The 12,579-nt window shown below is 46.3% G+C and overlaps 1 protein-coding gene across 1 annotated transcript in view; it reads left to right on the forward strand.

The window, feature by feature from the left end:
- The first annotated feature begins 209 nt into the window (after nt 1–209).
- Scarb2 (scavenger receptor class B member 2) overlaps nt 210–12,579 on the forward strand; it is a 54,413-nt gene continuing 42,043 nt past the window's right edge. The window contains exon 1 of the mRNA XM_052198403.1: nt 210–686. Within this exon, the coding sequence (XP_052054363.1) occupies nt 570–686 (117 nt within the window). The 5' untranslated portion in view covers nt 210–569. The remainder of the gene's footprint in view (nt 687–12,579) is intronic.

Raw genomic sequence — 12,579 nt, forward strand, 5'->3', positions numbered from 1 at the left:
TCTGGAGCAAGGAAAACCGCGAGTCCAGCCGGAGTTCCCCACGCTTGGCCCACGCTGGGATCTGCAGGAGAAAGAAAGAGGCTGAGCAGAAGGGCCATTTCATCCCTGGATGACCGCGCCGCCTGCAGGGAGAGGATGCAGGCGCAGCGCCCGCCGAATCGCAGGGGCCGCTGCAAGGCACATGACTGGAGGCCTCCGCCCGGCCCCTCCCGCTTCCCAGCGCAGTCGCCAGCCGCCACCATCACCGCCGCCGCAGCTTGCTGGCGAGCCCCACCGGCCCGCGTCACCAGTCTGCGCGCTCCCTGCACCTCCCCGCTGCAGCAGCCCGAGAAAGCGAAAGCCAGGCGGCCCCGGCACCCGCGATCGCGCCGCCTCTGTGCTCCGAGAGCGGTGCTCTCCCCGTGCCTACTCCAGGGCTGTGCGCACCGCGCGGGCGGCGGCTGAACCGGCGTGGGGAGGGTGCGGGAGCCGCAAGGCCCCGGGCTTTGGGCGGCTGCTGCTCGGCCTTGGCGGAGGCTCCTTCCAGCTCGCCGTTCGGTCGCGGGCCTGGCCCGTGAGCCGCGCACAGTATGGGCAGATGCTGCTTCTACACGGCAGGGACGCTGTCTCTGCTGCTGCTAGTGACCAGTGTCACGCTGCTAGTGGCTCGAGTCTTTCAGAAGGCGGTGGACCAGACGATCGAGAAGGTGAGGATGTGTGTGTGTGTGTGTGTGTGTGTGTGTGTGTGTGTTGTGTCTTTCCAGGCCACCCTCCCATTGCAGACCCTGTGTGGGGAGAGTTGCGTTGGCTCCGAGCCTGCAGAACACAGCTCTTGTTTGCCCCCTGTCTCTCGGGGCTGGCAGGATGTGGAGACTTGAGGTGACTCTTCCCTTTAAATAATCTGAAAGTCTACAGATCTTGACTTTGTAAAAAAGCCTTGAGTTTCCGTCCTATCCTTAGCAATTCTCCCCACCCCTTTACGCACCCGATCTACGTTGAGCGTTGAGCCCTGTTTCCCTCGCATTTGACAAAGAAATAGAAATGCGTAAAAGCACCGCAGAAGAGGCAGGCTTTGTCGGCTTGCCCGCGGGGCCTTTGAAAAGGAGTGGGCCTGGGGATACATGGGTAAGAGGTTTATTGCGTCTTGCCTTCCTGGGAAGGACAGGACAGGGCAGGGCAGGGCAGGGCAGAGCATAGCAGGGCAGGGCAGATGGCAAACAAGCCTGGCTTTTGGCATGGGTGACATTTTATCCATTGCAGTTAGTGCTTAGCAGCTTTGTGTCTCGCAGACAGCCTCATCTCAGTTTCATCCTTACCCTCATCGGCCATTACTTGGGTAATTAAAAAACTGGGTAATTAAAGAATTTGGACCTGCCTCCCAGGGCCTCCAAAGCTGGTCATGTGGATGGAAGACTTCTCTATCCTGGGACCGCCCCGCTCATTTCTTTCTTTTACCCTTTCACCCACATTCACCAAGCGTGGTGGAAAGAGGAACAGGAGAGAGTTACTAGGATCACTTTTTTTCCTTTAAAAATAAGGAGCTAAATAAATAAGTCACTGGAGTAGCCTTTCTCATTAGCATCATACTTATGCATAATGTCTCGCCGGCCACTATTGCTGTCACCCAGGTACAAAAACCTGGGCTTGAGAATCTGCTTGGAGTCACACTATTTCAGATTAATAAAATTAGTTGCCTTATTCCAAATGCCAATAGATGAAGTTTGTAATTAGAGACTCTCAGTAGTGACCAGTTACTTAGAATTTAGCAATTAAAGATATTTTTTAAGTGTCAAGGCAAAGCCTTATTCAAGCCTTTGTGAAATAGCATTGCCAAGAGATGACCAAGCCTACTGTGTGAGCCTCTCAAAGGCCATTGTTGCCCTGAGCTTGTGTGTTCAAGGAGAAAAACAAACCCTTTCTTTCCTCCCCACATCCAGATTCAAGACTAGTCTTAAACTCTTGCTTTGGTAGCTTGAATAAGGAATACCATAGTCAGAATATGATTTGTGCATGCACGTGTGTGTGTGTGTGTGTGTGTGTGTGTGTGCATGTGTCTGGGTGTTTTCGGGGGATCTGGTAAGATAAAGGTTTCTCCTAGCACCTCAGCCTTAAACACTGATTCTTGTCGATTCGGTTTTATTCAGGGAGGGATATCTCTCTGGGAAATATCGTCACAGCACTTGGCCACAAGTGCTTTTCTTCCCGGGAAGAACCTGGTTGATAAGTTATAGCACAACACGGGAGACTTACAGAATGGCTGGACTTGAGCTGAGGGGCACAGTGTGATCTCTGATAGGATGGAAATAGGTTCATTTCAGCCAATGGATTGGGATATAGATCACCCAGAGGTTACCCGTGTGCGCCTTCCTGGGAAACCTGTAGGGTCATCCCAAACAGAGGGAACGACCAAGAAGGACTTCACAGATGAGAAGGGCAGGGAGTGAATGTTGGCGCCACGTGCGCCTAATGAGAAGCCAGGGACCACTTGTTGGATCTTTTAGTTTTCCTTTTGAGATAGATAGCGCAGGCTGCCCCCCCCCCTCCCTTTTTTTAAAGAAAGAACCAGGCTGGTTCTTGAACACACAGTTCTTGTCTCAGACTAGGTGCTAGGATTGATCACAAGCATGTACCATGACAGCTGGCTCTGTCGTCTTTTTTCAGGGGAGGTGGCATCTCATATAGATCAGGCTAGCCTCAGACTCACCCTAGAGCTGAGAATAATCCTCCTGCCTCCACATCCTCGGTGTTGGGGAGATACTTGTGCTTCACCACCCCTGGTTTAAGCAGCACTGTGATCCAACCTAGTTTCTTGCATCTTAGACTTTTCAAACTAGTTCTCCCTCCAACCCATAATATTTTTTATTCATGTTTCCTTGTCTGTAAGCACTGGTAATAATGACCAGCACATTTAGAAAGGGTGTAAGAAATTTCAAGAAAAAAAGGTGTGCTTTCCCTGCTGGGTTGTTGTCAGCATTTAATGAAACGATAGCCATTTTGTCCCTTATTAGAAGCCACACAGTGAGCCTGAGATTAGGAATCAGACACCTTGTGTTCAGATCCTAAATGTCCCAGTCTGCGGCTTCAACCCGGAGCAAGTCACTTAATTTCTCTAAGCCTCAGTTTCTTTTCTTGTGAATGGGAGTTGTGAGCCATCTTGGCCACCCGGTTGGGTGTCCACGAATCTCCTGAACTTTAAGCCTTGGTGGGTCTCTTGCTCACGCAGGTCCTTCCAAAACCCTCTGTTTAATTTTATGCCCAAATTTCCCTCCTATGAAGAGCCCTTCAAATTACAGAAGCTCCAGGATCCACAAAACCTGGATCTTGTGGGCTAAGCATAGACTTGGGCTTCACGCTTAGCGTACAAGGACTGGGTGATCAATACGCGACATCCATCATTATTTCCAGTAGTATTTGTGTGGGGTCATTCATTCATACGTAGATTTTAATATGATCCACATTGTGATATCATCCATGCCGACACCACCAGTTCTCACCGTTTTCCTTTGAAGATTGTCTGTGCCTCAACTTGTGTAGCATCAAAACTAGGAGTGGGGAAAAGGTCAGCACTCAGACACTCAGGTTTGGCCAATTTCGGCAAGTTTGGTAAGATAATTGCTGTACGAGTCAACCTCAGAGATAATTTAGTAATATAAAGTGCTCGCCACACAAGCACAGGACCCTGAGATTAGATCCCCCGAACCTGCACAAGAAGCTGGGAGAGGGAGCGTGCACCTGCGACCCCAGCACTCTGGAGGATCTCTGGGACTTCTGACCGCAAGCCTGGCCAATGGCCAGTTCTAGAATCAGTGAAAGATGCTGTCTCAAATAAATAAACAAGCAAGTAAATGAGACGTGGTTGAAGAAGACACTCAGCATTGACCTCTGGAGTCCACATGCGTGTGGACACACGTGCACATGTAGTCACACATATAGCCACATCACCCATATGCACATGTCAAAAACCATAACAAAGAGGAAGAAAGACAGTGAGCTCTAGAGTGACAAAGTGGACTGAAGTGAGACTTTTATTTTGGCAGGTAAATATAGTAGATGGAGTGGTTATTAAAACCAAATGTCCCAGCTGCCCGCTGCTTGCCATGACCAAAATTTAGACACAAGCATTGGGAGGAAGAAATCAAGTTTATTCAAAGTCAGCCTTGAAGAAATTAGCAGGGCTGGCTTCCCAACTGTCTGCCTTGGGGGACTTTTATGGGACATGTGAGGTATGGAAGGAACATGGAGTTGGGCAGGGTCTTAGAAGGCAGTACTTCATGATGATAGATCTTGGAGTTTTCTTCTCTCTCTCTCTCTCTCTCTCTCTCTCTCTCCTCCCTCCTTCCCCTCCCTCTCCCTCTCTGGCAAGCATTTGAGGCTTTTTGAAGGTAGATCTGCAGACCTAGCAGACTACTTCCCACGGTGAGGCAGGAGTAATGGTTGTACAGTGTAACCAGAATCTGAGAGGTGGAGCAGGCAGACCAGAGTCTGGGACCCTCCCCATCCACACAGTGAGTTCCAACCTGGCTGAGCTGAGTGACACCCTGTCTCAAAAAATAAACACACAAGCAAACCACTTTTTTATTTTTCCTCAGAGAGCCTGGAAGGATGAGGTTTGATGTTGTATTTATTCCATAGTGATGGATAAATTTATTCCGTTTAGCCCATCACTTTGATACCTAGCACAGAGCCTGCTACATTGTAGGTACATACTAATTTAATCTTCTTTTCTGAGAAGCAAACCCTGGGGTCCTTGTACATGCTGAAGGAGCTATGGCTGAGCTGCACCTCCAGCAACTATGTAATCTACAAGGACTTTTTCTTGGGACTTGACCTCATTTCCCTAGTTACAGAGCTGGGGCTATGCTGCTATGACTCAGTAGTAGAATGTTTGATTGGCGTGGTAAATGTCCTAGATTTAATCCTTTGGATCAGGAAGGAGGACAGAGATCATGACTTCGTGCTTAGAGCTACAAATATACCAGTAGATAAGGCAGTGTCCACCAAAAGCAGAGAAGACTTAAACTCTTCATCTAAGATTTTTGTTAAAAACAACAACAACAAAAACAAAACAAAACAAAAAACACCAAAATGTTAGAAATCACCTTATTTGTTATTCTACTTTCAGGAAACAGAGGCTCAGGGTGCTGAGTGACTTATGGAAAGGCCTGGGGAGCAGTAGGCTTGCAAGCTTGGTCACCTCATGCTGAGCCTGTTTACCCACCTGATAACATCTCAGTTCCCTGATATAAGGCTGAGCAAAACACTGCTGTTTTGGATGATGAATACTGTGGCCACCTCTCCCATGTGGTCTTCCCATAATTCTATTGTCTGTCACATCTTAGCATGGCACAGACCCCCTTCATGCAAAAGGCCTTTCTCTTTTCTTTTCCTGCCCTTTCCTCCCCCCTCCCCCTCCCCTCCCCCCCTCCCCCTCCCCCTCCCCTCCCTTCCCCCCCACCCCCCAGACAGGGTTTCTCCATGTAGCCCTATCTGTCCTGGAACTCACTCTGTAGACCAGGCTGGCCTCGAACTCAGAAATCCACCAGTCTCTTCCTCCCCAAGTACTGGGATTAAAGGCATGAGCCACCACTGCCCGGCTCTTTTTGTTGTTGTTGATGTCTTTCTATAAAGCTTTCTATAGAGCTTTCTATAAAGCTCTTGTGTTAGAAATGGCCCTGTCAGGCCTCCTGAGAGTATGATACACATTAGATAGTCAGCAGAAACCCAGCTTCTTTTGCTTACACATCCAGCCCTGGCTGCCGTGTGACTCCAGCTGCTGTCCTTCTCAGGAAATGCTCTCTTCTTAGTTTCTCCTTTGCAAGTTGATAGCAGTGATGTGGTTGGCTCTCCTCCCAAGTAGGACTCAGAAAACTATAAAGAGGCACGTGGATAACTTCCTTATAGGATTCTTGACTCCTAAGCAGCCTTCTCTTCAGTCTATTCAAAACACGATCTTGACCCAGGATGTCCCTATATGCTTTCGTCAACCCTGTCAGTCCTAGCTGATGGAAAGTGTTCTCACAACTACCCGTTATGACAGTGGAATAGACTGGTAGTTGTCAGTGTTGTCCCCAGACTATGGGGCAGTGGTTCTCAGCCTTCCTAATGCTGCAGACCCCTTAGTACCGCACCTCATGATGTTGTAATTCCAGACAATATAATTATTTTTGTTGCTACTTCATAACTATAATTTTGCCACTGCTATGAATTGAATCTGATATGTAGGATCTCTGATACTCGACCCCCAAAGGGCTTGAGAGCCACAGGTTGAGAACTTCTACTCTAGGGGGATGCAGTGTCTCTTATGGAGGTGTAGAAATGCCAGACTCATTAGGATCAGCAGTAGCAGGTTAAAGGGCTGGGGATAGTGGTGGTTTTAGCCCATCTTCATTCCTTGAGATGGGAATTCTGGCTGAAGACATTATTACTAATACCGCCATGAGCCAGCACATTTACAGGAAAAGGCAGAAAGGAAGGTTCTTGGCTGTGGCGGCCACTTGATTTACTGTTCAGTTGGGTGCACCATTTCCTTCTGTCAGGCCACAGCCAAAGGGCCATCTGGTCTTCCAGACATTTGCTTGCTTCAGAGAGAAGAGTCAGCCGGTGGGAATAAGCTCGTGAATGAAAAGATGCTGGCCAAGTGAGGAGCTATCACACACTCACAGGCCCAAGAGGGGCTGTGCTTAATCAAAGCTAGTAGCCAGTCAGAAGCAACTAAAGAAAAACAAACTCTGTCCTGGGTTATAGCTCTCCACGGACTCTCTTAATTTTTGAGACAGAATCTCGAGTAGACCAGCTGGCCTTGAACTCTGTGTAGAGGAGGATGACCTCAAACCCTGCTGATCTTCCTGCCTTCCAGTCTCAAGCGCTGGCCACGCCCAGCAGTTTGCTTTCTCTTTCTAAAAGTGCTTTTCAGGAGGCACTCTGTCCTTCATTGTTTGGTGAGTGTTACAAGAATGTGTTCTGCTTGCCAGGCAGTGTGTGGGCAGAGAGCTACGCATGACAGTAAACCAGGGGGGCTGGGGGCTGGGGGCTGGGGTGGAGAATTCCCTTAGGAAACTGTAATCAAATTCAAACTTCTTCAGGTCTCTTTATACTCTTGAAACTATTAAGGACTCCAGAGAACTTGTGCGCATTTGTTTCTGTGGGCTGCCCCGTCCTGATGCTTACAGTAGAAGGATTAAAACCAAAGCAGGAGATGAGTGTGACATATATATATGTGTTATTAACATATTATTACATCATATACTATATATACACTATATAGCATAGCATATGATGTAATGTGTTAATATATAGCATAGCATATGATGTAATGTGTTAATAATCTATGTAAATAATATAGATATAGTGTGTGTATATATATTCACACACAAAAATAAATTTTTGACAATGTGAGAGACTACACCAACACATACACACTTCAGCAGAGCAAGGACATCTTCATGGGTCAGGTAAACTTTACTTCATAGTCACATAGCCAGAGAGGGAAAGGAGGAAATGATGTATGAGTATTGTTACTAAAATTACTTTTGATGTTGCGGAGTGCCTGAGAGGGTCTCAGGGACTTCTAGGGTTCCAGAGACCGTGTTCATCTAATTCTAATAAAATTAATAATTTAATTATACTTTAATAATTTACTTAAGCTGGCTTTCTAGGAATGCTTAAAAATGTAATACTTATTATTTACATAGATTATTAGCATTAATTGCATTATTATAATAATATATGCAACACGTCTATCTTTTCTTATTATAACATGTGCAATGTATAGTTATAACAATTATAATCTATCCATGGTAACTTTTCTTTCAGACCTATTTGGAAACTATATTACTAATATTTTCTTTTTTTTTCTTTTTTTCTTTTTCTTTTCTTTTTTTTTTTTTTTTTTTTTTGGTTTTTTCAAGACTGGGTTTCTCTGTATAGCCCTGGCTGTCCTGTAGACCAGGCTAGCCTCGAACTCAGAAATCCGCCTGCCTCTGGCTCCCAGAGTGCTGGGATTACAGGTGTGCGCCACCGCTACCACCACCGCCACCTCCACTACCACCCGGCTCTAAATATTTTCAAAGCAGCCAGAGTTTGTTTAGTGTGCAGTTCATTGACTGTGCCTTTCTTGTGCGCCCATGAGTTCAGTGTCAAAACAAAGTTTTGTGATGGGTGGGTGATGAATGCCTTGTAATCCTAGGACTTGGAAGGCTGAGGCTGGAGAATTGAGGCCAGCATGGGCTGCAGAGTAAGTTGCAGGCTAACCTGGGCAAAATGGTACTCTGTCTCAATAGGGGGATGGGGGGAAGAGCCAAACCAGACAAAAGCCCCAGGTTTGGGGCCATTGACGATTCAGGCTCTGGGAATCTCTTGTCTTTTAATGTGTTCTTTGGGGCTGGAGAGATGGCTCAGCAGTTAAGAGTGCCGACTGCTCTTCTGAAGGTCGTGAGTTCAAATCCCAGCAACCACATGGTGGCTCACAACCATCCATAATGAGATCTGATGCCCTCTTCTGGGGTGTCTGAAGACAGCTACAGTGTACTCACATATAATAAATAAATAAATATTTAAAAAAAATAATGTGTTCTTTGATAACTCGAGAAGAACATTGGTCTCTTTATAACTTGGTGATGCCCTTCTCTGGCATCAGCCCCTCAGAGTTTTCAACTTATATCACACAATTTAGTATTTCAAGCTGCTTGAAAGTCTTCTTTTAAAGGTACGGGTCCTGTCATACTTAGTTTTGTTTCATCTCCTATTGACAAACTCCACGACTTATACAAAACCATGACTGGGGGCCAGGGTGTAACTCAGTGGAAGGGCACTTACCGAGCACTGTGAGGCCCTGGATTTAGTCCCTAGCACCATAAAAAAAGAGGGAGGAGGAGGAGGAAGAAGAAGAATAAGAAGGGGAGGACGGGATGAACAAAGATGTTCAGTAAGCTTTTGGATGGATGGATGGATGGTTAGATGGATACAGATTCCATCTTTGGAAGATTTTGTTTGTTTCTTGGGTAGCTTTACATTTGATTCCACTCTGAAGGACAAGTCATCCCATATTTACCCCTGGAATGGTTTATCCCTTTAAAATCTGGAAACTTGGGCTGGAGACATGGCAGAGAGGGTCAAGATATACATTGTGCATACTGGATGACCTGAGTTCAATGCCCAGAACCGTAGGAAGGTTGGAGGTGAGAAGCAACTCTATAAAGTTGTCCTTTGACCTCCACACGCACATCCTAGCACATACCTCCCTGCCTCTCCTCATCATATACAGCACAAGAAACAAGCAAAAACAAATATAGGAAAATCTGGACATGCTATCTAGTGATGCCCGTTTCCCGCCTTTCCTGGTACACGTCAGTGCTGTGCGGTGTGAGCCTCACCAAGGCTCACCTCAGTCACCTCAACCACCTCACCTGGAACAGCAGCCGACAGAGCAGACTGGGGCCCAGCCCTGCAGTGTAGTCCATTAGGTCTGCGTTCTTACACCACCAGGCTTCTGAACGACAGAAATACATTTCTCACAGTTCAGGGGGTTGGGAGAATGACAGATGCAGCACTTGGTAAGGAAAGAGTGGGACGGAAGGGCTTATTTGGGGGTGGTAGATTGAGGGTGCGGTCTCTCAGGGCAGGGAGGGTCTGGGAGGAAGAACAGCTGTGCCTACAGCCTGAGGGTGGTGACTGGTCACACTGCTGCCACAGCCAGGATGGAGTGAGTGATTACCTCAGGTCTCAGTCTCCCTCCTCCTTTCTATCCTCCTGGAACGCCAGCTGCTGGGGTCCTGTCAATCACATTCAGGGTGGGCTCTCCCCTCTCACCTTAAACTTCTCGGAACTAATCTTACTGACACACCCAGTGGTGTATTTCCTAGGTAATTTAAATCCATATTGATAATGAAGATTAGTCATCACAGGCATTAATCCAGGTCATAAGGATTTTGTTCTTGTGATAAGGCCTCACTTCCTGACACTGTCACCTTGGGGTTGAGGATTTCTACACAGAAATTTTAAAGAGCCAGAAGCGTTCTTATCATAACATCCACTGTTCTCATGCTTCCTAATGTTTAGCCAATGTCCCTCGCCCTCAGGTTTGTTCTGTTGTCTTTCTTAGAGAATCCTCTCTCTGTGCCACACCCTCTCTACCAAAAGCAGAAAACTAGAGGTATCTTGGGGGCTTTCATCTTTAACAAATGTCAGCAAAGGCTTGTGTAGCAGTGAATACTGTTTCCGCATGGATCACAGCCTGCTTCTCTCACTAACCCCCCATTGCCCCCTTTGCACTGAGTTCTACGTTTCTTCCAGAGACAATGAATGCTTTTACTACAGTAATGTCGTCAACCACCACAAGTCCTGGTTTTTAAAATACATTTTTCTAATTGACAATTCAGATTATATTTATTTATGGTTACAATATGATGTCGTTGGGGTGTTTTGTTTGTTTGAGAACAGCCTGGAATGGGTAAATCAAGCTATTTAACACTTACCATCTGATATACTTATTTGCAAGTGCTGGGGGTTGGGGGTGGGTTGCCGGTCATGGATAGATGAGAACAATTTAAAAATCTACTCAGCTGTTTTCAAGTGTGTTGTCATTAACTGTAGTTACTCTGATGGATAGTAGGTCTCTTCAACTTATTCTTATCTGGTTGAAATTCACATTTGACCTCCATGCTGAAGGTCCCATTCAAAGGGACTCTGTCTGCTAATTACCAGGAACGAGAGCGGAGACAGATAAACAAGCGAGTGGGAATTGCATCTCAAGGCTCATATGTAAGATATAATCATAACCAAACGGGTCTGAAACAATGAGTCCGGCCACCCAGGTTACACACAGAGCATGCTCTCTGTTTCCACGGCTGCACTTTATTTAGTCCCGTCTTGAAATCATTTTTCTCACCCACTTCCTGGCTCCCTGCCCACCCTCCCAGTACACATACATGTTCCCTACTTTCACCGTGACAAATGAAGGTTGCCGTGGGTCTGAATGTTCACGTGGTTTCCAAAGTTCTGTGTTGAAACCCTCCCTTTCTAGTTTTCAATTTCCTTCTGGTAGTTACCCTTCCCCCTTTAGACCTGCTGGTCTCAACCTTGGCTACAGTTTTCTGGTCACTCTCCATCCTTTAGAAATACTTCAGTGGGTGTTTCCTAGCAGGAGTTTGCTTCAGTGTAGCCATTCCACCGTTAAAAACAAACAAACACAAAAAACCAAAACAAACCCCCCAAACTTATGTAATGTGTAGACAGTGTAGCAGCTTGCCAGTAGCTAGCATTTGAAACAACCGTCAACTTTCATTAGCTAAACTTGTGACAGTTACAATCAAGCAGCCTGAGTTAAATGACAGTACAAAAAAAAAAAAAATGCCCAAGGCCAGAATATCTGTTTCCAATGTAAAGTCCAGAATCAAGGGGAAAAGGGTCATGGCAGAATTTTTTAGTACAACAGAGACTAGCCGGAAGTATCGACATTATTTCAATTACAGCACCTTGTCTTTGGTTTGCTTAATATTAAGGGAGCAATTTTTCAAAACAAAAAGGAACTGGTGTTTTGGTATTTGGAGCGTTTTCCTAATCTGGGATCCAAGGAATGCCCACATATTCTTTGGCCAGGTTCTCAGAGTTGGTTGCCTTGACTGTGGATGCATGGCAGTATGGATGCTAGAGTTTGTGTTCAGTTATTAAGGAGCGGTCTGCCGACCTTGCTAGTGCAGTTACTAGTGCTCTTGAGCCCTGATGGTTTCTTTAAAAGTATTTCTGACTCCTTTCGAACCTGACACAATTCCCCAAGTGTTTATTTTTATTATTTGGAAATGGCTTGCCCAAGAATAGCTGGTTCAGTGACTTTATAGCTGTTTCTTTCCCCCCCAAGACTGCCTCGCAGTGCTCAGTGGAGATGTTAATCTGGCTACATCTGCCCTACCTCAGGCCTGGCCTAGTCAACAGCTCTTTGTCTCTAGGTTCAGCACAGGGTAGCTGTTCTCACTCCTTCTTCTGTCCAGCTGTTCTCTGACTTAAGGTCATGCTGTTTGTGAATTCTGCCAACTTAATGTCTTGTTGAAAGAAAGGAAGGAAGGAAGGAATAAATAAAGAAAGAAAGAACTTTTCTTGTAATCTAAGATATTATTTTTCTACTGCTAAACAATGTCGAAAATATCTTAAAGCCAGAGAATTGGAGAGCTATACTGAGGGACATGCTCACTGGTGATGTTTCTGGAAGCATCTGATGGCACGAGTTCATGAAAACCTTTATCAAATAGTTCCAATGCTAGCAGTCGATTTGAAGAAATTGAGAGGGTTGGTGAGACAGCTCCTGTGGGAAAGGCCCTTGCCTCGCAAGTCTGCTGCCTGAGTTTGCTCCTAGAAGCTATGTAAAGGTGGATGGAGTGAAATGAGTCCACACAGGTCTTCTGACCTCGGCGTCCTCACTGTGACACATGCAACCTCCCTCCCAACCGTGGACAAGCACACACAGTAACACTTAATAAATTCATGGGTTCCAGGAACTGAGCTGAGGTCGGCAGACCTGGACACCCCGCACCTTTCTTCACTAAGGTAGCTCCTTGGTCCTTGCTATGTAGCCCAGACAGACCTTGAACTCCTGATCCTTCTGCCTCT

Source organism: Apodemus sylvaticus, chromosome 11 (genome assembly GCF_947179515.1).
Source record: "Apodemus sylvaticus chromosome 11, mApoSyl1.1, whole genome shotgun sequence".
Lineage (NCBI taxonomy): Eukaryota > Metazoa > Chordata > Mammalia > Rodentia > Muridae > Apodemus > Apodemus sylvaticus.